The 26,310-nt window shown below is 46.0% G+C and overlaps 1 protein-coding gene across 1 annotated transcript in view; it reads right to left on the reverse strand.

The window, feature by feature from the left end:
• CCNJL (cyclin J like) overlaps nt 1-19,347 on the reverse strand; it is a 61,031-nt gene extending 41,684 nt beyond the window's left edge. The window contains exons 1-2 of the mRNA XM_031011531.3: nt 18,955-19,347; nt 18,449-18,563 (exon numbers count right to left, since the gene is read on the reverse strand). Coding sequence (XP_030867391.3) covers nt 18,449-18,563; nt 18,955-19,211 — 372 coding nt within the window. The 5' untranslated portion in view covers nt 19,212-19,347. The remainder of the gene's footprint in view (nt 1-18,448; nt 18,564-18,954) is intronic.
• Nucleotides 19,348-26,310: the final 6,963 nt, after the last annotated feature.

A 26,310-nucleotide genomic window follows, 5' to 3' on the forward strand; every position in this document is an offset into this window, starting at 1 on the left:
CAGGAGTTCAAGACCAGCCTGGCCAACATGGTGAAACCCCGTCTCTACTACAAATACAAAAGGATTAGCTGGGCGTGGTGGTGCACGCCTGTAACCTCAGCCTCAGCTACTTGGGAGGCTGAAATAAGAGAACTGCTTGAACCCGGGAGGTGGAGGTTGCAGTGGGCTGCATTCCAGCCTCGGTGACAGAGCGAGACTCCATCTCAGAAAATGATAATAATAATAATGTTTTATTTAGATTATAAAATACTTAATCACTATAGGAATTTTAGAAAATACAGAGGAGCACAAAGAGAACTAAAGTCTCCAGCAATTCCACCAGCACGTAAATACTCGGAGTATGTACACATGTCGGCATACGTACGTCCGGTCCTGTTTCTCTGTGTGCACGCATGTCCACTTCTCTCTCTCTCATGGGACTATCTCCTCCCTTACAACTAGAACGTAAATGCTATGTGCATTTGCTATCTCCCCACACCCACCCTCCGAGGTGGAACCAGCACTACCCCTAGTAGCCAGGAAACTGAGGCACACAAGTATAACTGCCAAGGCCACACTGCAGGTGAGTGGTAAATCTTGGGCTTGGACATCGGAGGAGCGGGCTAGGGCTTGGGGTATGACAATACTTGGAAGGCGACAACCACTTCGTAAACAGCTCAAGGTGCAGTAAAGCAGGGCTGAGCTGCTCTCAAACACCAGCCACCAAGAGAAACCACTCTGCTCTCCTCCTCCAATCTCCCCACCATGCCTATCCCTACTGCTGCCAACAAGAGTCCGGGAATCCACGCCCTGGGTTGAGACAACAGCTAGAGGGGTCTTGTCTAAGAACAAAGAACCGCAGAGAGGTGAAGAAACACCATGTGTAACCAAGGTGACCAACAGGAAGTGGAGACTTGCAAATGTAAAGTGGCAAAGAAAGGGGGAGAAAGGCTGGCTCTTCAGAGGCCTCAGTACACAGCACGACCTGGGAGGCCCAGCAAGGCAGGAGGCTCACCCTCCTTCCTCTCTCTGCCCTGATTGCTTCATAAGGCCCAAGGAAGCATTTTCCGTAAAGCATCAACACCTCTGTGGGAACACTATTTCAACATTCTTGAGGCGGTGGCCCGTGTCACATAAGGCCAACAATGCCCGTAACGTCCCCTCCTGCTGAAGTCCAGCCTGTAGCTTCCTTCCAGCAGAGTGAAAGGTAACCCAGGTGTCACATCCGCAGCCGGCGTCTGTACTACTCCTGGGCAGATGGCAGGCAGGCCAGCTCCAAGCACACCTCCTCATTCCCGGAAGCCAGAGCCACTGCCCTTCTGGGCAAACTCTGTATCAGGCCCAGCCACAGCTGCCAGGGCATCCACAGTGACCACACACATGTGTGCACAACCCTCACTGGTCCCCCATCCAACCCATGGCTCTGGGGCCTCCAAACACCCCCATAGACAACATTCATGGCCTTTTTAAAAGACACCACACCCTCCAACTGAATTCTTTACTTCTGCCAGCTTCCTACAGGACCGCACCCCCCATACCTTCTGGAGTGGAGGACTGGGGTGCCCCTCATCCTCCCACGCCCTCTGTTATCCAGGGGAAGAGGTCCTGACGTGCCCCTCCATGCTGGTTCTCTGTCACAGGTCCAATTCTTGGATCTCTCCGCTTTCCTCCTGGATCACTCTGTGGAGTGGCTCCAAAGCTCTTCCCTCCACACCTCCAGCTCCTGTCCCCGATTACCAGATTCCTTTTGTGGATTCTCCTGGGAGCTTCGACCCTAATGAGAAGCCCAAAATGGGACAGTAGGGTGACTGCACCACTACCCCCTCGCTGCGACTCTACTTCCCTACCCACCTACAGTCCAAAGGTTTCTCAAATGGGTTGCCAGTTAACCACACGCATTCGAATCCCCTGGGGACCTATTTAAAAAGGGGGTTCCCCCCCGTACTGGGATGAATAGTATTTCCCTGACAATTCTTGTCTACTCAAAACCTCAGAATGTGACCTTATTTGAAAATAGTCAGCCGGGCACAGTGGCTCATGCCTGTAATCCCAGCACTTTGGGAGGCCAAGGAGGGTGGTTCACGAGGTCAAGAGATCGAGACCATCCTGCCCAACAGATGAAACCCTGTCTCTACTAAAAATACACACCTGTAGTCCCAGCTACTCGGGAGGCTGAGGCAGGAGATCTCTTGAACCCAGGCAGTGGAGGTTGTAGTGAGCCGAGATGACGCCACTGCACTCCAGCCTGGGCGACAGAGCGAGACTCTGTCTCAAATAAATAAATAAATAAGCAAATAGAGTCTTTACAGATGCAATCAAGTTAAAATGAGGTCATATTAGATCAGGATGGGCGCTAATCAGTGTTTTGTGTTCTTATAGGAAGAGTAAACAGAGACAGAGACACAGAGGGAAGACAAGGTGAGGACAGACAAGGAGGAGAAGGCCTTGTGAAGATGGAGGCGGAAACTGGAATGATGCAGCTACAAGCCAGGGAAGACCACGGATAAAATGCCAGCTGCTGCCAAATGATAGAAGAGCAAGGAAGGACCTTCCCCTAGAGCCTTCAGAGGGAACCGTGGTCTGCTGACACCCCGATGTCAGACTTCTGGTCTCCACAACTGTGAGAGAATAAAGCCCCAAGTTTGTGGCGCGTTGTCACAGTAGCCCTAGGGACCTAATACACCCTCTATTTCCTGTCTCACTAAATCAGAATTCCTGGAGATGAAGCTGGGCACCTATCTGTGCTTTACAAGTTCTCCGCTTGAGCCTGATGCTCAACTATAAGGTCCATGACACAATTTTTGTTCATCCCCAATTGTGTACACAATTTTTGTTCATCCCGTAGGCGGTGGCTAGCACAGTGTGTAGCATGCAGTTGGCTGCTAAAAACAGTGTGTTAAATGCAGGAATAAACATGCACAGATATTCAAGAACCACCAGTGCCTTGGTCAGTACATTTAACTCATCCTTTTTCTTTCTGAAGCAACTTTAATAATCAAGCCAGATAACATACACAAGGCACTTAACAGTTGCTGGCACTCTGCAGGTGCCCAATGAACATCAGTTCCCTTCACTTACGGGGCAGAGGGGGTCCTTCAACTGACAGTTTCCAGAAGGGGCCCTCCAAGAATAATGTTCACTATGAAAAAGGCTGAACAAGCTCAGCTAAGGAAAGTTACTTTGTTCCAACTAGCAAGAAACTTGAAATCTTCCACGCTTTTTGTTCGCTGGTCCTTTTGATCCTATTGTCTACAACCTGTCAAGTATCCTCACTTCCTCCCCTAGTTCAGATGCCATCGCTTTGGGGCGGCTGCAATAACTGTAATAACTAGTCTCTGAGGCCAGGGTGCATTTCCAGGGAGCTGGCACTCTCCTCCCCACCCTTCCCATTGCCCTCCATGGGTTCTCAGGATAAGGTTCAAACATCTAGGAAGACCCACATCCTCTAAGCCAGTGTTCCTGGTGCATCTCCTGGTCCTCCCCACAACTGACCAGGCTGCCCCTTGCAGGCCACTAATGCTTGACTCTCCCTAGCTGCCCTGGACCCTGCAGAGAGATGAACTTCACACCTGTCTCTGCCTGGCAAACTCCTACTCATCCTTCAAACCCAAATCAAACAGCACCTCCTCCTTGAAGCTTTTTAAGACTTCCTTGGGCAACTGGACCTGTCTTTGGTATAGCGGTAGGAGTAAGCTTTGGAGCCAGGTTGCCTACTAGCTATGAGGGCTTGGGTAAAGTATGTAACTCTCTAAACTTTGCATGTCCCATCTGTAAAATAGGGATAAGTATAGGACCTACTGGAAGGAGTTGCCTGAGGACTTAGCTAATGAAGGGGATCTCAAGCTCTCAGCACATGGTAAGCACCCATTAAAAGTGGACTATCATTACTAACATTAAATGGCTATTATGGCCATTAACATATGGCTGTAAGTGGTTTGATATGACTATATCTTCAGCTATGCTAAGGGCCTCAGGGCAGGTTTTGGGTCACGGTTTCTCCTGGCAGAGCCTCCCACAGGTCCTGCAGGTTACACATGAGGCTCACTAAATGACCACTGGATAAAGAGGCTGCTTTCGCGGGCACTGTGTGACAACCAAGCCAAGAAGATGGCCCCAGAAAATTAGCCAGAGCTCTGCCTTCCCCACAGTTGAAGCCAGCAAAGCCCACCAGTGACTGCTTGGCTTCTTCCTTCCTAACTAGAATGCTGAATCCCCTCTTCCTGAAACATGGCTCCAGGGAGGTCCTGGGAAGATAGATGTCCCTAGTGATCTGACAAAAATTCCCGCAGAAACCGCTTCAGAGCCAATCTTAAAAGTAACCATGGCTGGGTGCAGTGGTTCACGCCTGTAAGCCCAACACTTTAAGAGGCCAAGGTGGGAGGATCGCTTAAGCCTAAGAGTTTGAGACCAACCTGGCAACACAGTGAGATCTCGTCTCTATTTACAAAAAAAAAAAAAAAAAAAAAAAACACCAGAGAAATAAACCCTGAAGTATTAAGGGATAATAGGGCATTATTTTTGCAACTTGGTTGAAGAAAAGAAATATAAATAGAGAAAAAGAATGACAGGACAAATGTGTTAAAATGTTCACAAAATTGCATATTATGCTTGCAACTCTTCTCTAAGTTTGAAATGATTTCAAAACCAAAAGTTAACACAAAAGGAGACCGAAGAGAAATTCCAACGCCAAGTCAACAGCTTTGCTCCACCAACCCCCGCCTTCTCACCTAGCTTGGTGGCTGCCCAGGGTGTCAGCTCTGCTTGAGGGGAAGTCCATGTTACACCATCACCAACTTGGAGGCTGCATTGCAAGTCCTCTGCTCTATGTGTGCCTTATCTAAGGTCAGGCGGGGACAGCAGATCCGCAAAATATTAAGGCTTTAACTACCTTGCTTAAAAGGGGGACTCTGGTCAAACACTTAACCCCTCAGACGCCATTTTTCTACTAGTATATGGTGGAGTTACTGGTAGCCGTGCTACCTACCCCACAAGACTATGCTGAGGCCGGGCATGGTGGTGCGCACCTGTAATCCCAGCTACTCAGAAGGCTGAGGCATGAGAATCGCTTGAATCCAGGAGGTGGAGGTTGCAGTGGGCAAGGTTGTGCCACTGCGCTCCAGCGTGGGCAACAGAGAGAGACTCTATTTAAAAAAAAAAAAAAGACAGTTTCGACAGTGAAGTCCAGGAAGGCAATTTGTGGGCTGCACAGCACAGACTTCAGTCAGATAAGGTGTCAGTGATGAGCAAATCCTGATGGAGGGACTCTTATGCAACACACACTCTGCTGAGAGCTGGAGAGACCCAGCGCCTGCTCCCCTGGGCCTACAGTCTGGGGAGGGAGCTAGCTCTACAACAAATAATTGCAGAAATAGGTGTATAATTACAAATTGTGCTAAGTGCTTAAGGAATCACCAAGGGTGCTCTGAGAACATACAAAAGGCCCAGCCTGTCCTTGTCTGGGAGTCAGGGACGGCTTCTCTGAGGAAGCGATGCTTGAGTCTACAGCTAGAAAACAGGTAGGTTAAAGCATATTATAATCCCACAACATTAGCGAAGTGTATAAACCAATCTGTTAACAATGAATTCAAGTTAAATGACAGTATGAGGAGGTAGCAGGTCAAATCCAGAATATAGGACATTTATCAGGACAAATCAAACTGTTTTCTCTGAAAATCAATGGCATGAAAAAAATATTTTCAGGCAGGGTAGGGGACTATTGGAGAGTAAAATACTTGAGAACACTTATGTATTTTATACTTATTTATTTATTTATTTTTTGAGACAGAGTCTTGGTCTGTCACCCAGGCTACAGTGTAGTGGCATAAACACGGCTCACTGCAGCCCGGACCTCCCGTGCTCAAGCAATCCCCCCACCACAGCCTTCCAAGTAGTTGGGATTACAGGTGTGTGTCACCATGCCTAGCTAATTAAAAAAATTTTTTTTTTTTTTGAGACGAGTTTCCCTCTTGTTGCCCAGGCTGGAGCACAATGGCGCGACCTCGGCTCACTGCAACCTCTGTCTCCCGGGTTTAAGCGATTCTCCTGCCTCAGCCTCCGGAGTAGGTGGGAGTACACGTGCCTGCCAACAGGCCCGGCTAATTTTTTTGTATTTTTAGTAGAGACAGAGTTTCACTATGTTGTCCAGGCTGGTCTCGAATTCCTGACCTCAGGTGATCCACCCACCTCAGCCTCCCAAAGTGCTGGGATTATAGAAGTGAGCCACCATGCCCAGCTTAAAAGACACTTAAAAAAAATGTAATGCAAGGACTTTATCTGGATTATGATGTGAACAACTATAAAAACCATTTCTGAGACAACAGAGGAATGGACAACAGAAGATATTAAGGAATTATTGGTAATTATTTTAGGTGTGAAAATGGCATAGCTGTTATGTTAAAAAAAAAAAAAAGCCCTTATCTGGTAGTGCCATTTATGGGTAAAATGACACACTGTCTGGGGGAGCAGATGAAACAGGTGAGGAAGCTGGGTGGTGGGTATGTGAGGACTCATTCTACTGTTCTTTCCACATTTGTGTTATCTTTTTAAATTTCCACAATAAAAAGTTAAGGAAAAAACAATGGTTCACTCCAAAGAGTCAGAAGTGCTCTGAATTGCTTGGATTTTATTTTTTTTACAATAATCAGAGAAGTCCATTGCACACCAACACTGTCTACCACGTCGCATCTAATGACTGCACCATATTTTCATGCATGGACGGACCGCAGTGTGGCCAATTTCCTTCTGATGCCATTGAAGTTCTCTCCAACTTTCCCTTACAATAACTGAATCTATCCAATTCCCGATGCTTCTGCTCTGAATGACATCCTCTCCTTCCTCCTCGTGTCCCCCCAACCCTTCCACCCAAATCACTTGATGACCACTTCCAGACTTAGCAGCTGGCGGCATGGCGTGGGTATCAATGTCACAAGAATGCCCAGGGCCTGGAACCATCTGCTCCAGGGACCTACAAGGCACTGAGTGCCTCAGGATGATTCAAATTCTGCCTCCGAAGGATCCGGTTACCAGGGGCAGCACACACTGCAATGCGGGGACTAAGAGGGAGCTGGAGGAGTTTTCCAGCCAGGTCACCTTAACAGCCCTCATCCAGCCCTTGATGCAGGTCTCAGGCCAGTTCCGTGCTGCAGATGGGGCTCCATGAAGCCTAGAAAGGATTCAGAGTTCCCTTCCTCTCACCTTGCCATCCTCTAGCACAAGTGTGTCCAACCCACAGACCATGGGCCCCATGCTGCCCAGGACAACTGTAAATGTGGCAAGCACAAATTCATAAACTTTCTTAAAACATTATGAGATTTTGTTGTGATTTTTTTTTTAGCTCATCAATTATTGTTAGTGTTAGTGTATTCTATGTGTGGCCCAAGGCAATTCTTCTTCCAGTGTGGCCCAAGAAAGCCAAAAGATTGGACACCCCTGCTCTAGTCATTTTCCCACTCGACGTTCCCACTCTTTTTTTAAAAAAAAGAGATAGGGGTTTCACTCTGGCATAATCATAGCACACTGAAGCCTCATACTCCTGGGCCCAAGTGATCTTCCCATTTCAACTTCTCTAGTAGGTGGGACTACAGGTGCACGCCACCATGTCTGGCTCCTGCTCCTTTTAAACACAGCCATTCAGCACCATTTTTAACCTATCCAAATGGTACTAATTTTTTTTTAAGGGTAATATCCAGGGTTAGCAAAGTTGCTGGGAAGCAGGCACTCTTCCATACCACCACTGGAAGTATACTAGCGCAATCCTGTGGGAATGTATTACCTGGTGATATGCAAGGTTCTTAAAATCATACCCTGTGATTAGCGCTTCCATTTTAGGAACTTATTCCTGAGCATACTTACAGATATAAATCAAGGATCACCACAGCAGTGCTATATAAAATCAAATGGTGCACGAGAAGCAACTCAAAAAGGCATTCAGTGGGGAAATGGATGAACAAATTTTTATAGACATAAAACGGAATACTAATCAGCAATAAAAAGAAATAAACTCCTGATAGACACAACGACACGGATGAATCTCAAAAGCATTACATTAAGTAAAAAGGAGCAGGCAGAAAGGAGTACATATATATAACTCCATTTATATGAAACTCTAGAAGACAAATCTAATTTACAAGGACGAAAAGCAGATCAGTGATTGCCTAAGGCTGGGGGCAGGATGGGACTGATGAGGAACTTTCTAGGTTGACGGCAATGTCCTATGTCTTTTTTTTTTTTGAGATGGAGTCTCACTCTGTCACCCAGGCTGGAGTACAGTGGCACAGTCTTGGCTCACTGCAACCTCTGCCTCCCGGGTTCAAGCGATTCTTCTGCCTCGGCTTCCTGAATAGCTGTGACTACAGGCGTGTGCCACCACGCCCAGCTAATTTTTGTTTATTTTTAGTAGAGATGGGATTTCACCATGTTGGCCAGGATGGTCTTGAACTCCTGCCTTTGTGATCCACTTGCCTCGGCCTCCCAAAGTGCTGGGATTACAGGCATGTGCCACCACACCCAGCTAATTTTTGTATTTTTAGTAGAGATGGGGCTTCACCATGTTGGCCAGGCAGGTCTCGAACTCCTGGCCTCATGTGATCCACCCACCTCGGCCTCCCAAAGTGCTGGGATTACAGGCATGAGCCACCGCGCCTGGCCTTATGTCTTGATTATGGTGGTGGTTACATGAGTATATACATTTGTCAAAACTCACTGTACACTATAAATGGTATATTCACTTAACATCTGTATATTGTACTGTATATAAATTATAGTTCAATTTTTAAAAAATGAATAAGCAGTCCCCTAAATATCCAACAACGAGATGAGTTAGTGAAATCATGATGTATCCATAAAATGTTATGCATTGGATTGCAGAAGGATAGAAAATGACATAGAAGGTTATTTAGCATGTGCAGTTAAGGAAAAAAGTTACGAAACTGTGATATACTTGATAGTATTTTTGTAAAATAAAATGTATATACTTGAATAGAAAATGACCAAAAGGAAATCTTCTATTCATTTGTTCAATATAAATTTCCTGAGTGCCCACTATATATCATTATTGCTACAATTAGCGAAATATACAAAAAATCCCTTCTACTCATGGTTTCATAAAAGTTATTTAGATTATTAAAATCTAAACATTAAAATAATGAGGCCAGGCATGGTGGCTCACTCCTGTAATCCCAGCATTTTGGGAGGCTGAGATGGGCGGATCACTTGAGGTCAGGAGTTTGAGACCAGCCTGGCCAACGTGATGAAACCCCATCTCTACTAAAAATACAAAAATTACCTGGGCGTCATGGCACATGCCTGTAATTCCAGCTACTCAGGAGGCTGAGGCAGGAGAATCATTTGTCCCCAGGAGGCAGAGGTTGCAGTGAGCCAAGATCATGCCACTGCACTTCAGCCTGGGTAACACAGTGAGACTCTGTCTCAATTTAAAAAAATAATAATATTAATAAAATAAAATAAACATTAAAATAATGAAATTGTAAAGTGTGTAATTCACACTACCTCTCTGTCAAAGCATATGTAATTTATGCTTTCTTATGCACAGAATAGGATTCACGAGAAATTGGGGTCAGTGGTATCTTCTGGGGAGGGAAATTTGGGGACAACGGTGGCAGGAAGCCTTTCCATCATCTACTCTTTTGTATAGCGTGGTTTTTCAAAATCACATTCATGTGTTATCTGTTCTAAACAAACGATTGTTTCTAATTTTTTGCTAGTGTCCAATAATCAGGAATTGGGTGGAGAAGAATGATATGGAAAAATGTATATGGGAAATAGACAAAGTGTTTTACGACAAGGTATTTTCCTTTTCATTTATTTATTTTTTTGAGATGGAGTTTTGCTCTTGTTGCCCAAGCTGGAGCGCAATGGTGCAATCTCGGCTCAGTGCAACCTCCGTCTCCCGGGTTCAAGCGATTCTCCTGCCTCGGCCTCCTCAGTAGCTGGGATTACAGGCACTCATCACCACACCCAGCTAATTTTTGTAGTTTTAGTAGAGACAGGGTTTCTCCATGTTGCCCAGGCTGGTCTCAAACTCCTGACCTCAAGTGAGCCACCTGCCTCAGCCTCCCAAAGTGCTGGGATTACAGGCGTAAGCCACTGCACTTGGCAGGTATTTTCCATTTTTACTAAAAAAAAAAAAAAAAAAATCCAAAATAAAAATGTATTGTGATGACACGCACAGAAAAGGACACATACCAAAAATGTCAACAGAGACTGTTTCCAAGTGGTAGGATTGTGAGGGGAATTTTACTTTCTTCTGTTTGCTTGTATTCATTTTTGCCATTTCCTAAACAAATGCTCTGTGTGTCTGTGTGTGTGTGTGTGTGTGTGTGTGTGTGTGTGTGTGTAATAACTCAAAAAGAAAAAGAGAGAACAGCAGAGTCGCAGTGTCACCTCTTTCTGCCAGGTGCTGATATACTAGAGAACTGCTGGCTGCACTCCCTTTACCTGAGGGACTGTGTGATTTAGGAAGACAAAGAAGAAGTCAATGATAAGGGCACAGGGCCAGCTCCAAGTCTTAAATGTCCTCCCCTCCCTTAGACAGCACAGGCTTCCCCAGCCAACCAGGGTGCCCAGGCAATTCCCTTGCCCATCTCACGATGTGGAGGCCCTGGAGATTGATGGGGTACACCCACACCCATTTTCTCCCTGGGACACCTGGGTGGCAGGTGGGGCAGGGATTGCTGTCGTGATTTTGCAGAGGAAAGGAAGCCTTCAAAGGTAATTTGCTTCTGCCACAGATAAGGTGCACTGAGACCATGTCTTGACTGGGTATCGTGCACACACTGAGCATTTTGGTATTCTAAGACCTAAAAGACTCAAGTGACAACGCCAAGTTCTGGTTCAGTTTTGTCACCAGATTCCTCGAGAATACGGGTGAAGCACTGCAGTCAGTTTCAAAGCTAGACACTATCTTGAGTGGCAGCCCATCTTGTCCCCCAACCTCATTTGCAGTTTTCAATTCTTCCCAGTCCATCTTCCATCCTCTGTATACATCTTCTAAGACAGCTTGAATCACCTCTGCAGGTTAAGAGTGCAGGAAATTTCTCCTTATTTTATGAACCCCCACACCTTCATCTCCAGGGGGTCATGAGGGCAGACTGCTTCAGGTCTCACTTGAAGACCGCAAACATAAGATAGCCCTGCCATTAGAGGAGGAAAGAGCTTGTCAAAGCCAGCATTTGAGCTTGAAAGGCCTGAATGACACATTCCTGTAACTAAGCCGGGCAGACACATCCCACTGCCAGAGTTTGGAACACTTTCCTTTTGGTAGATCTGGGGGCATCTTGTGATTTGGGGGGAACTTCCCCTTGAGGGATGCAGAAATCCAAAAGGAGGGGAAGGGAATGGAAAAACCAAGCGGAGGATGACCTACCCAAATCCATGAGCCCTTTGTTGAGTATGGACCTTGGTCACTACTTTCTTTTTTTTTTTTTTTTAAGAGGAAATCTCGCTCTGTCGCCGGGCTGGAATGCAGTGGCGCAATCTCAGCTCACTGCAACGTCCGCCTCCCGGGTTCAAGCGATGCTCCTGCCTCAGCTTCGTGAGTAGCTGGGACTACAGGTGCACACCACCACGCCCGGCTGATTTTTTTGTATTTTTAGTAGAGACGGGGTTTCACTTTGTTGGCCAGGATGGTCTCGATCTCTTGACCTCATGATCCGCCCATCTCGGCCTCCCAAAGTGCTGGGATTACAGGCATGAGCCACCGCGCCTGGCCAGGTCACTGATTTCTATAAGGAGACAGATGTTCAGCCTTGAAGTGGGGAAATTTGAGGAATTTAGGGGAAGGAGTGAGAAAAAAAAACTGATGTTGAAGGAGAGAAATAAAAGGGTGTGCAAGCTTCAGAAGTCACTAAAAAAATGATGCAGTTTTGACACAGGGGCTGAGGATGAAGCTGGGATGAATTTCTACCACTATCCAGCTGTCAGAGTTCGGCAAGCGGGGGGGCCCTGAGGTGTCCTTTTCCCTCGCAAGTTAGGGACAGGCAATGGCAGAGGCCAAATCACTTCGAGGGGAGAGGCACTACACACAGGTGAGGCCCAGGCATGGCCACTCACCAGGGCCAAATAAAGGCGACCTTGGCCTAGTCATCAGCCCTTTCCAATGCCCACAGCAAGGCCCACGTCTATAGCGGCTGGCTTCTCAGGATGGTTTAGAGAGAGCACATCCGTTGGAGAGCGCCAGAAAACAAACTAAAACACAACAGCCTATAGTGTCATGGATGACAGAACCTCAATTTTCCCCTGCTTTGTATTTCCACTTTGTGTTAAATTGGATATTTTTAAAATGAATTTACGTTCAAGCTTTGATACAACCCGCGGTTTCATCTCAGACACTTATTCCTCTGAGCCTTGCAGTTTCTTGTCTGTAAACTGGGGTTAATCCTAACACTAGGGCCAAAGTGAGGAGTAAATAATATAATATATGGGAGCATGCTGGCACACTGCCTGAAATCTAGAAAGTGCTCAATAAACAGTAGCTACTAACATTATCATCACTAAACGAAACGTTTGCTGTTCATGTTTTGGAAGATCTTTGCATAGATTCAGTCGCAAATCAAACATCTTTTATCTGTCCACTGGTTTAAGAAATGTGGCCGGGAACAGTGGCTCACGCCTGTGATCCCAGCACTCTGAGAGACCAAGGCGGGCGGATCACCTGAGGTCAGGAGTTAGAGACCAGCCTGGCCAACATGGTGAAAGCCCGCCTCTACTAAAAATACAAAAGTTAGCTGGGTGTGTTGCGCGCCTGTAATCCTAGCTACTCGGGAGGCTGAGGCAGGGGAATCACTTGAACCCAGGAGGCAGTGGTTGCAGTAAGCCAAAATCATGCCACTGCTCTCCAGCTTGGGTGACAGAGCAAGACTCCGTCTCAAAAAAAAAAGCGGTTTCACAGAGCTGAAGTCCTCTGAGTGTGCAATGAAGTAAGCTTCAGGAAGTGGGAAAAAATGCATTAGGTGGCTGGTTGCCCTGCAGATCTCAAGTCTGGAGCAGGATGAGAAGACCCCTAAGGTATCACGTGACTCGCATCCTGGGAGAAGGTAAACACCCAGTGGACGAGAAGGAGGGAGCCCCTAGCCCCTGGCTCCCTGGAGCCCAGGAAGATAAAGTTACCAGCTCATGTCAAGCAGAGCTTATCAACATGGCTTTGGGAGGGAGATTTTTTCCCCCTAAGAACTCCAGAAATCCCTATATTCAGAAAGTCTTCTACACACTCAAGAAGCCTTAAGTCAGAGTGGTGTGTGTCTTTGCTTACTAACATAACTATTTCCTTCTAATTGGAGAGTGAAGACTATGTGTAAAATGGGCATAAATCAAAAGGAGACGAGTGCAAGTTCTATCTACTTTGCTGCTCAGAAAATTCAGGAAGAAAAACAGGACCTCCTGTTAGAAGTCTGGGAGGAATTATCTACATTTCTGTTATCTGGGCTCAACCTGCAGTTATTTTCCTAAGATCCTTAAGCTGTACTTTGGTCCAGGCCAGTAAATCTGCCCTTGCAGGTAATTGCTTTTCTAACTTCCTGCCCCATGTTACCTGACAGGAGAACATGCAGGTCTGTAGGAAGCTGGGGTGGCATCCTCCATCAACCAGATCCTGTGCTGGGCACCACAGTCAATGCTGTGCCCACACACACAAAGACTGTCCTGGCCGATGCCGAAGACGAGATGAAGGATTCCCAGGAAGCATCCCTGCACACAAGCATTCATTCAACATTTCCCAGAAGAGTCCATTGGGGGCTGTCTCACTCTTTTGTGCACTCCCAATGCCTGTGCCTGCATCAGGTGAGGTGGGAGACACCCTGAGGTCCCTCTCTGACTCAGACACTGGTCTGGGAATGCCAAGGTAACAAGGCACACCTCATACCTGCAAGGAGCTCACAGTCTAGTGGGTAGGACAAGTCACTATGCAGGGTGACAAAGATGGTGAAAGAAGCAAGGATGAGGGTGGGGCCAGGACACATGACAAAGGAGAGGCTTAAGGGACAAGGAACGTGGCCCTGAGGCTGCATACCATCCAATGCTCTCGTTCCATCATGTGTAACCAGCACTCACCAAAATCTGTTAGTTCTTGGATTCAATACCCTATTAATTTTAAACTTAGGTGGATGTATCTTTCAAGAAAAAAACAAATGGCTCCGAGTTTTAATCTGGACAGACCTGGCACAGACTTGGTTACCAGAAAAACATCACTAGCAGCCTCCTCACTGGTGATGCCAGCCTGGTGACAATCTACTCCTCCTTTTGGTTCAGGGAAGAGGGTCAAGGGGCACACATGTAGCAGGCAAGAAACCCCACATCCCTGTACTGGCTGGCACTCCCACCCCCAGCAGAAAGGTCAGAGGAGAGGAGCTGAAGGGAGCGGGGTCCTAGGTGGGCTTCTGCAGATGCAGCAGGGACAGGAAGAAGGATCCAAGGAGGAATTTAAGGGCTGAGCATGGGATAAAGGTGGCCTACAGGAAGGGGAGGGAGAGATTTCTCCAGAGCAATTTGGGCTGGAGGAGGGTTCAACTCCCCACTTTCACCCATCGGGATGCCAGGCTGCTTAGAGGGTCTTACCAATGGGGTCTCACTCCTGGGTCCCAGCCCTCAGTAGATACATGATTTTTGGTGAACTAGTCCCTTTCCTGACTTCAACACCAACATAGGACCAATGGTCCAAGTGGCTAACAGTGCCTTTCTTACAAGGATTACCTATCACATCTGTGGACCCCTTGGAGGGTGGTCACAAACCCGAAGCCTTACTCTGAGCAGCACTATGTGAACGGGCCATCATTGTCTTGCAATAACCCTAAGTGGAGAGGTGCAATGCCTGCCAAGTGCCCACCATGCACCTCACACTGTTCTTAAGTTATCTCACTTAATCTTAACATTGCTGTAAAACATTTCTCCCAGCTTACAGAAGAGGAAAGCGAAGACTGACTTATTCATTCTCCTTGTCATTCCATACACATTGGGAAGCTGTGTTCATGGCACTGAGGCCCCCGCAAGGAAGAAGACAGACACAGGCCTCTTCTCATGTAGCATGTATTCTAGTGTGGGAAGAAAGGCAGCAAACAGACGAAAAATAACTTCAGGCCAGGCACGGTGGCTCACGCCTGTAATCCCAGCACTTTGGGAGGCCGAGGCTGGCGGATAACGAGGTCAGGGGTTTGAGACAAGCCTGACCAACAGGTGAAACCCCGTCTCTACTAAAAATACAAAAATTAGCTGGGTGTGGTAGCACATGCCTGTAATCCCAGCTACTCAGGAGGCTGAGGCAGGAGAATGGTGTGAACCCGGGAGGCGGAGGTTGCACTGAGCTGATAGTGCCACTGCACTCTAGCCTGTGCGACAGAGTGAGACTCCGTCTCAAAGAAAGCAACCAACCAAACAAAAAAAACAGAAAAACACTTCAGATCCTGGTAAATGCTAGAAAGAAAAAGCAAGGTGATTTAACAGAGTGACATGGAGAGGCAGCAATAGATTAAGGGAGACAAGCAACCATGTGAGAGTCTGAGAAACACAGAATCCAAATAGAGGAAAGAGCCAGTGCAAAGGCCCTGAGACATGAACAAGCTTGACTTGTTCCAGGAACAGAAAGGATGTCAGTGTGACTTAAGAGCAATGGCATGGAGGGTAGGGAAGGAGTAGGAGACAAGGTCAGAGAGCAGGCCAGAGCCAGGCTATGCTGGGTATTCCACGCAGTGGTAAGGACTGGGAATTTTAAGTGCAGTGAGATGACACTGGAGGTCTTTAAGCAGAGAATGACACAATCTCAATTCTGGCTATTCTGGGAAGAACGGATGATAGGGGCCAGATTTAGAGAGGTTAAATGAGCAGATCAGGGTTTCACTTCCATCCTAGCGTGCATGCAGTACCAAGACTTGTTTCCATGGTGTCGAGTTTTTGATACCCTGTAGTATGATGCCAGACTGGAATCTCATATTTGACAAAGTGGGGCTCCCAACGTCTCAGTGATCTCAACTTCGTCTCCTGTGTCGGTCAGGTGAGGATAACTGCTTGTGGTTGTATGGAAACAGTTACACAGCATATATGTAAACATGCTTTGTATTCATCAGGCAACATTCAACTAAGAGTGTCTACTGTGTGCCAGGCACTTGTAAAGTTGTTCTACAGTGTTAGAAACATATTATCAGAGTAGACATTTGAGAAAAACAATTACCCTGTCTGAGAAAAACAAAATGCCAGCCCTCATTCCTCAAGAAAGGCGAGGCTAGTATGGCTACTAGGTTCCCCTATTCTTCACTCTTCTTGCCAAACTCCATGAAGCCAAATTTTTGAAGAAGCATTTTCTTCTTTGAAGTGGGAGAGGAAATAAAGTAAAGGAGAACAATAGCAGTATTTTGAGGAGGTGGGACATTATAACCAAAGGAACTTGGGATTTGTCCTAATAAGGCCAGCTTTAAGTCAAGGTTGACCTTGGCCATCAGTCCTTGGGTGAGCTTTCTATTTCTAACCTGCAAAACTGGGACAAACTCATCGTCTCTCCAAGGTGGGCAGCCCAATAGTAAACTCATATGGCACTATGACATGGCTATAGCAGTTCATGGAGCCTTTCTAGCTTCTTTGAGCAGCTGAAGGAACATTTAGGACATCCTCCCTTATGTATAAAAGGTTGGGCATTCTCAGGTAACTAAACAAATGGCATTTATTGCTCTTAGACATCCTTCCCTCTAGAAAGGGGCAAATCAGGTAGAAGTCGTTCCTCCTAAGCTATGAGCAGAAATGACAACCACTTGAGTCTATGATAAACAAGGAAGCCCAATTTCCAGGGCAGTCCTCACTAGCTCCATTCAGCCACCACCTCCAGAAAAGGGCCAGGACCATACCCCTACCACTTTCCTTGCTTTTCAACTGAACCAACAAGACCTGGATTTCTTCTTGTCCAGATGCCTAGAATGTGCCACACGTTGGCCACTCTGTTCTGGGAAGAAGACCAAGGGAACAGATGAAAGCCACAGCCTTGCCAAGCAACGCAGGACAAAGACAGGTCAGCAGGTCCAGAAAGAAAAGAAAAAGGCATTAATTGGACAGGAAGACAGCTACTCAATGAGGTAAAAACACTGAGTAGCTGGTGACCCTTTAAGGAGTTAAGGAGATCTCCAGACACTCGGAGCAAATGCACTGACTGTGAAACCTGTGTGGGGGCTCAGGTACTGCACTAGGAAGACCTTTTCCTCCCTGTATTGGGCGCAGTAGTGTCCCCCCAAATGTCATGTTAATCTGGAACTTCAGAATGTGACCTTACTTGGAAATGGAGTCTTTTCAGATGTAATTAAATTATGATGACATCACATTGGATTAGGGTGGGTTCTACTCCAATGATCGGGTACCCTTGTAAGAAGAGAAAACAGACAGACAGACAGACAGAACCATGTGACAGTGGAGGCAGAGACTGGAATGATGTACTACAAGCCGAGGAATGCCAAGGATGACCAAGCACCAGCAAATTTAAGAAGGAAGAAGGGAAGATCCTTCTCTAGAGCCTTTTGAGAGTCATGGCCCTGCTAACACCTTGATCTGGGATCTTCAGCTTCCAGAGCTGAAATAAATTTCTGTTGCTTTAAGCCCTCCAGTTTGTGTGGTCCTTTGTAATGGCAGCCCTAGGAAACCAATCCATTCACTACTTCACACCTGTTCCCCAAGCCAACCCTTGCCAATCTCAGCCCAGGGACTGGAGGCAAGACACACAGGCCATGCCTCCAGCCCACCTGGACTCTTCCACCTTCCCAATGCCCCTCAGCCCTTCTCTCCTTGAGGGGAGGGGTGTGCAGGGATCACATTTCAGCTGCTCCCACCCACCTTCTGCCACAGGAGGCAAACCGGCAGGGGAGTTTTTGTTTTCTTCCCTCAGCCTCCCTGTTTTGTAGCCTCTTTCAATTATACAGGTGTTCCTTAAATTTCATTCGGTCCCATTCTAGATATACACATATATACATGTATTTGGCCATAACCATGTATTCCCTGTACTACCACTTATCTTTATATAGAGTCACTACTTTTACTTAAATTTGTTTTAAAATAAACTGCGACATCATTATTACAATAAATGGAAAATCGCAAACGCAGAGCTTGCTAGATATATACACATTCTTAAATTACACATTAGAATGAATACACAATATTTTTTAAAGACCCCTTCACGTACGGTTTAAAATAACCTAGGGTGGCAATACTATAGGAAACACTGCCTTAGAGGTACAGTGGCTGTCTCTGACTAGTTGGCCCAGAGTTCTGAGCTCCTTATCAGAAAAACCAACTTCAATCTCTCCCATCTCCAGTCTCTAACCCCCGCCCCCCAATTCCGCTCAGACACTCCGGGAGAAGGTAAAGGGTAAGAGGAAAAAAAGGCACCCGGGAGTTCTGAGTTCCCACGCAGGCGACCTGAGAACGCGAAGTCGAGACCGAAGGAGACTGTACCCAGTCTTGAGAGTGACAAGGGCAGGGAGGGACTGACCTTCTCGCGCAGGGTGCAGTGGACGTCCGAGGCGACGCGCCCTTCCCACCACGGCTCATCCATCATCGCGTACGCAGCGCCGCTATCCGAGGCTACCCGGCTCTTAGGGCGCACCCTGCGTGGACACGGGCAACTTCAGCGGCCAGAGCGTACCCCGGGCTCCGACCCCCGGTGTCCCTATCCTCTCTCGCCCCTGGCCCCGGGCCCCGGCGGGTGCCCCCTCCTGCGCCGCTCAGAGGAGCTGGCGGTCGCCTCTGGTCCGCGGAAGGCTGCGGTGCCCCCTCCCCTCTGCTCGCCGGACACGGGGCGATATGGAGCTGTGCAACAACTTGCAGAATTTTTATCTTCCCTTTTGCAAAAGTTGCAGAGAAAGTTGTCAACTCCGCTAGCTCGCTCGAGGCTGGGGCTCTGGCGGCGGCCACAGGCTCGCCGTCCCCAACTCCTCCCCCGCCGCCCAGCCTTTGTCCTGCTCCCACATCCTGCCCTCGAGCCGGGGCGAAACTCACGCATCCTCTCTGGGCGTGGGGGGCTGCGAGCGCCGGGCCCCTCCCAGTGCCGAGCCAGCCGTGCCCTCTGGTGCCTGCCGGCGGTTGGACCCTCGCCCGAGGCGCTCCGCACTCCCGACGGCCGCCTCCGCAGCCCGACTAGCCCCGGCCGTCGCCGCGCCCCTGCGTGCGCTCGGGTCCCGCCGCGGCTCGCAGGCTCCCGGCCGCCGGGGGCCTCCCTCCCTCGCTGGGGGAATTGGGGGCCGGGCCTCGCGCATGCGCTGCCGGCGCCCCCGCGGCCCGCGGTGCGGGGGGCTGGGAATTGGAGCCTTTCTTTGCCAGCTCTGGCTCCGCTTCCTGCCCGCCCTCCTCCCTCGCTTCGGCGGAAAGCTTCTCTCTCACCTTCGCTGAGGCTAGTGGTAGCCTTCTGGGCACCCCGCCGGCTTGCGCGGGGAGCAAAGGGACCGCGGCGCCACCTGCGCGCACCACGCGTGAAACGTGCGGGCAGGACGCCCCCAGAAAGTTCTGCCTTCCGCGCGCACTGCTCTAGCTATCCTTATGTCGGTTCCACCTGTTTTTCTTTTTCTCTCTTTTTTTTTTTTTCCTGTTTTTGTTTTTTGTTTGTTCTCCTCTTCTTTTAAACCTGCCTTGCCATGGGGGAGGTAGATTTCCAAACGGACAATTCCAGTGAAAGCTGCAGAAAAACCACCCTTGTTCACCCACGAGTCCCGAATTCTAAAGGAGCCTAAGTCACTGGTATTATTGTGCTCCTGCAGAATATTTCTCTACGCCTCACATTGGAGGAAAACCAGTCTTTTTTGCCGGGTCCGGTGGATGGAAAACATTGTCTTTTTAATTCAATTGATTGCTTTTGGAAAGTCATTCTTTTGAGTCAGCCCATCTGATGGCATAGCATTGGGCTATCCTTCTTGGCTGATTGATTTTTGTGATAGTTTTGGAGATTCACAAATTTGGAATCAAATCCACTTACCAACTGGGTGATTTTTGTCAAGTTCCTCAAACTCAGAGCCTCGTGTGTAAAATGGAAATAAAAGTTAAACCAACCTGCTGAAAATTAAAGGAGATAATGCGTGTAAAGGGATAACCACTACACCAGGTATTAAGTGAACACTCAATAAACAACTGTGACTGAAGAGCCTTTAGTTTCTGACTGCTTTCCTGCACATAAAGACACACCTGGGAAAAAAAATTAAATCAGCTTTGATAAGCTTCAATTGGACCTTGAAGAGCAGTTTTAATGTAAAACAAACAAAAAGAACCATTTTAAAAGTGTAAGATACCTAAAAATAAACTGAATAAATGTGCAGGCTCTTAATGAAGACATTACAAAGGTTGAAACATAATAAAGAAGGCTTGAAGGAATAGAGGCACAAACACCAACTTAACCCAAATTACTCTATTTAATAAAATTTTAATGGTTGTGGGTAGATTGGAGGAGGGGGCACTTAACATGTTTTCTAACATTCAAATGGGAGAATATCTGCGAGAAAAGCTAAGAAATTTATATTTTAAAAATGGGGGGATGGCGGGGCGCGGTGACTCACGCCTGTAATCCCAACACTTTGGGAGGCCAAGGGCGGGCAGATCACCTGAGGTCAGGAGTTTGAGACCAAACTGGCTAACATGGTGAAACCCTGTTTCTACTAAAAATACAAAAAATTAGCCGAGTGTGGTGGTGCACGCCTGTAATCCCAGCTACTTGGTAGGCTGAGGCAGGAGAATCACTTGCATCTGGGAGGCGGAGGTTGCAGTGAGCCGAGATCGTGTCACTGCACTCCAGCTTGGGCAACAAGAGCAAAACTCCATCTCAACAAACAAACGAACAAAAAAACTGGGGGGACAGACCTGTATTATCAAATCTTAAAGCATATTGCAACACTATAGTTAAAACAGTGTAGTGTTCACACAAGAATGGATGGATTAAGCATCAGTGGAATAACTGAAAGTCTAGGAAAATTTAATATATTTAAAAATTCACTGTATGATAAATGTGGCATTTCACTTTGTTGGGACAAGTATAAACGGCTAAATTATTTAATAAATTAGGTTGGGGGAAAAAAGTAAAACCAAGGACTTGTTTAAATATCACCAAAATAAATATAAGAACTCGGAGAACTACAAATAAGCAAATCACAAGAGGATAAGAAGAAAACATACACGAATTATATGGAGGGGAAGGCCTAGATACTAAGACATGGGAAGAAACCAAAGGCAAGGTGAGTAGACAAATTTGAATAAATATGCAGGATCTAGATACATCAATTATCATTGCCAAAAAGGCAAACGACAAATTTGAGAAAATATTTTTAACAAATGTGACAAAAGGTTGATGCTACTTTCTAGACCTCTGATAAATCGGTATGTAAAACATTAACACCCTACGTGCAGAAATGGATGCAAGACATGAGTAGGTATGCCGTCAGAGAAGGAATTCATATGGATAGATGTTATTTTTAAAATGCTCATACTCCCTAGCATGCAAATTAAAAGCTTTTTTTAAAAAAATAGTGGGGTACGTTTTTGTTAAGGAATTTTGGTAAATACACAGTGTTGTTGGGAATATAAATTAATACCATCTTTCTCAAAGACAACATAAATCAAAACATTTTAAACTGTATTATTTGATCCAACTCTTCCACCTGTAGAAATTTATTCTTTTAAATAAAGCAGATTTATTTCAAAGGTGTTTCATCAAAAATGCTTTTTCATCATAGTGAACCATTAGAACAGGGAACTGGTTTAATAATTATTTGTCTCTTAAAAGCATTTTTAAAAGGATGCATAATGAATTGGAGAAAATGTTTATAATTTATTAAATAAAAAGGATAAACTGGGCTGGGCACGGTGGCTCATGCCTGTAATCCTAGCACACTGGGAGGCTGAGGTGGGAGAATTGCATGAGACCAGGAGTTCAAGACAAGCTTGGGCAACATAGCAAGATCCCGCCCCCGCCCCCCAACACACCTACACACACACACACACACACACACACACACACAAGCCAGGTGTGGTGGTATACACCTGTAGTCTTAGCTGCTCGGAAAGCTGAAATAGAAGAATCACTTGAGCACCAAAGGTTGAGGCAGCAGTGAGCCGTGATTGTGCCACTGCACTCCAGCCTGGGCAACAGAGCAAGACACTGCCTCTGAAAACAAAAACAAAAACAAGAGAAAGAATAAGCTGTCTTTAAGGGGATGAATAAAAACAAAAAAAGATTAGAGTACGATCCCAGTTAAACTACATTCATGCACACACACATATGCAAAAATATTAACTGTGTAATCAGAGTGGTAGGATTACGGTAAATTTTAATTTACCTTTTTTCCTACTATTTCTGTATTTTCTAAATTTTCAACAAGAAATATGCATTATTTCATAACCAGAAAAAAAGAGTGAATGTTACTTTAAAATAATCACATGACATATCAATATGTACTGGAGGGTTCTTCCATTCAACAACAATGAACACCATTGTTGTTTTGTTTTGTTTTTCATAGCAGTATTATTTATTTCCCAGTCTTTCTATGCTGGGTACATTGAAAGAAGATAGGCCTTTATTATTCACTAATATGTACTGCCCTTTTCCTAAACTTCAGCTATCAATTATCAGGAGTTTGGATAACTAAGAGGGAAAGCAGAAGCTTTGGGCTTTTCTCCAGGGGCTATTTCAGTAGGATTCTAAGCATACTCATTCCACACCCCTTTGTGTATCATTCTCCAGAGTCCCTCATTTTCTCAGTATTTCTGAAGAGTAAATATACATTGCACCAATAAACAGATGGTTTTGTGCTGAGTCACTGTCCACAGGTGCCCTTAGCAGAGAAGGCTTCCTGTGCCGGGCAGCAGGAAGTACCAATGCAACTGGAATCACTTCTCCCATCCACCCCCAACCAAGCCAAGAAGAAGCATTCATTAAGCCATTCAAAAACTAAACTTTCATTAAGTGCTTACCATGAGTCAGTTACCATCCCTCCACCCTCAACCTCTGAAGCTCACAGGTTGGGAACAACAGATTTAGAGCAAGTCCATTCTACTTATCTTCAGCTTTCTTATATATCCCTAAAAAAAAAAAAAATCTGCCCTTTTCAATCTTCCTTAGAGGACAAATTGGTCTAATATTTTCACTGTGATATTATCAACTGCCCAGTTTGCACTGAACTTTCCTTTTGCTTTTCATATGATACAAACTGTCAAACATGGAAAAATGTACACGTTCTCCCTCTGGTCCCAGGCCTTGTTCTCCTCCTCCCCAATGATAACCAGAGTCTTACGTTTCCTTCGGAAGTGATTTATGCATTCACCAACGTAGACATTCATGCCTTTTTCTCCTTTTACATGAATGGTAGCATACTCTACACATCCTTGTGTGCCTTACTGTTTTCTGTTTTGTTGTTTCATGGCAGTGCCCAAAGAACTGCATGGCATCCCGTAGTTCCATAGTATGGATCCATCATGATGTATGGACATTTAGCCTGGGAATGTCCATACATTTCTAGCCTTCTGCTTCCATATAACCACATTGCAGTGAATGTTTGCTTCCATGTAACCATACTGCAGTGAATATCCTGACAGGGTCAAGCATATAAATTCCTCAAATACTCAGCTGTCCAGGGGAAGTTGAGGCATATACTTTGAATAGTGTTTCCTCATGGTGTTAATGGTTGGCACTGCTCCATTCAGGACCAAAAGCATGAAGCCTGGCTCAGTTTATAGAGACAGACGGAAGATATCTGCCTTATTACCACTTTGATCTTTAACCAAAAACCAATCCAATGCCTTTAAACGATTTTTAAGTGTGCTCTACTTAGTCAAGAGAACATTTGCCAAATCCTTTATGATCCTTGACTACAAGTTCTTGAGATATGAGTCGGCAGATTAGGTCTGAGAACAAGGCAGGAAGAATAAAAAAGCAGCATTTTGCAAACAGAACTCAAAGCCTAGGACATTCATAAAGCTGGTCCACATTACTTTTTTAAATTTAAAAAGGCACAGAAGGAATAAGTGAAAAATAAACCTCCCTCTCACCCAGGGCCAGCTCCATCCATATAGAAAATTTTATCGTTGAACCTGTGTTTTGTAAATGAAGTCCTTCAGGACAGTGAAGCATGCAGGGAGCAGAGGAGACACATGATAAGTGTCTGCTGTTCCGTTCTCTCTGTTTGCATGTACTATACCCCATGCCTCATGAGCATAGAATTCCAGTGGACCTGCGATGCATGGAGTTTGGTGACATTCAAAGGGAGCAGAAGGTCAGTGGATCATGTGTATAAGTGGGCATGGGGCGGGGGGAGTACCTGAGAGGCTGTGCTTTCTATTTGAACTAGAACTTGCTTGGAACACGGAAAGAAGGTGTTATCAGTTTCTGGGGCTGCCATAACAAAGTACAACAATGGGATGGCTTAAAACAAGAGAACTTTCCTCTCTCACGATTCTGGGTACTAGAGGTCCCAAATCAGGGCATCAGTAGGGCCACACTCCATCTGAAAACTCTAAGGAAAAATTCTTTTTTCCTCTTCCTGGTTTTTGGGGGTGGCCAGATATTACAACTGGAGTCCCTTGTTCTTCCTTGGCTTGTAGCTACAGCACTCCAGACCCTGCCTGTGTCTTCACACGGGCTTCTTCTCTTTCTCTTCACGTAGTCTTCTTTTTCTTCTTCTTTTTTTGTTTTTTTTTTTTTTTTGAGATGGAGTCTCACTCTGTTGCCAGGCTGGAGTGCAGTAGCACAATCTCGGCTCACTGCAACCTCTGCCTCCAGGGTTCAAGCAATTCTCCTGCCTCAGCCTCCCCAGTAGCTGGGATTACAGGCACACACCACCATGCCTGGTTAATTTTTGTATTTTTAGTAGAGACAGGGTTTCACCATGTTGACCAGGCTGGTGTTGAACTCCTGACCTCAGGAGATCTACCCACCTTGGCATCCCAAAGTGCTGGAATTACAGGCGTGAGCCACCACGCCTGGCCATGTCTTCTTACAAGGACACCGGTCGTATTGGACTAAGGGCCCACCCTACTCAATATGATGTCATCTGAACTAATGACATCTGCAATGAACCTATTTCCTAATAAGGTCACATTGTGTGCTACTGAGGATTAAGACTTCAACTTATCTTTTGTGGAGGTACACCATTCAATCCATAACAGAAGGCGATAGTATTCTAGGAAACACGAATGACCGGGGAACCCTATCATATGCTTTCTTAGGGGTGTTACGTCCCTGTGTTAGGCAACCATGTATTATGACATAAATAGAAAGGGAAAAATGGGGCAACCCATAGTTCCTCTTCCTTCAGCTCTTCCTTACTCATTGGTATTATGTGTAAGGTAAAGAGTGTTGATTGGATGTGCATGTATCAAGAATGAAATAAAAATAGTTAACTTAATTTTGTGGAGTGTTTTCACCATTACGGAAAGAATGAAATATATATGCATGTTCAAGCTACAAAATAGAATTTGTGTAATTTCAGTGATTTTGCATGTGAGCTGTGTTCTTGTTTTTGCATTTAAAACTGGCATTGCATAATATAAATGATAAAAACTCTTGCTAATACTTCACATTTTGAATTTTTCTTTGCTGAAAATGACATTAAATAGCATATTTTTAAAATATCTCAATAAAAAATTTTTAAAAAGAACTCACAACAAGTTGAGAGAGGGCTCCGTAAACTGTCCAAAAACTATCTCACACTGCTCCCACTCTGTCCCGCCTGACTGCCATCCCAGAAGAAATTCATTTATGTTTCCTTCCAAAGATATTCTCTCTTTCTCTTTTGTTTTAAGAGATGGAGTTTTGCTGTGTCATCCAGGCTGGAGTGCAGGGGTATGATCATAGCTCACTGTGGCCTAGAACGCCTGGGTTCAACAAGGGATCCTCCTGCCTCAGTCTTCTGAGTAGCTGGGACTACAAGCAAGGGTCACCTCGCCCAGCCCATGTTGTTTTTAACCTGAAGTCACCCATCCCCTTTGTGAGCAATCCTTGTGGCAAAGTTTTCCCCTTGCTAGTAATGTATTTTTGTGGATAAATATGCGAAAACTTATCATTTGTGGCATGCTTAGCGTATGCCAGCACTGTGACACATGTCCAAGCAATCACTGAGAGCAGGCTTCCCTACTTCCCAAATAATTATCCATTGCCTTTCTTTCTGTTCTCCCACACCTGCATCTATCTACCCCACACACTTCAGGTTCCTCGAAGACAAGACCTGTATCTTTTCCGTATTTGTATCCCCAACATCTAGCCCAGTGCCTGTAGTAAAGGACGTCGTCAATATAGGTTTACTGAAATAATAAACAACAGGTCAGGCACAGTGACTGAAGTCTGGAATCCCAGTACATTGGGAGGCTGAGGTGGGAGGATCA

Source organism: Gorilla gorilla, chromosome 4, assembly GCF_029281585.2.
Source record: "Gorilla gorilla gorilla isolate KB3781 chromosome 4, NHGRI_mGorGor1-v2.1_pri, whole genome shotgun sequence".
Lineage (NCBI taxonomy): Eukaryota > Metazoa > Chordata > Mammalia > Primates > Hominidae > Gorilla > Gorilla gorilla.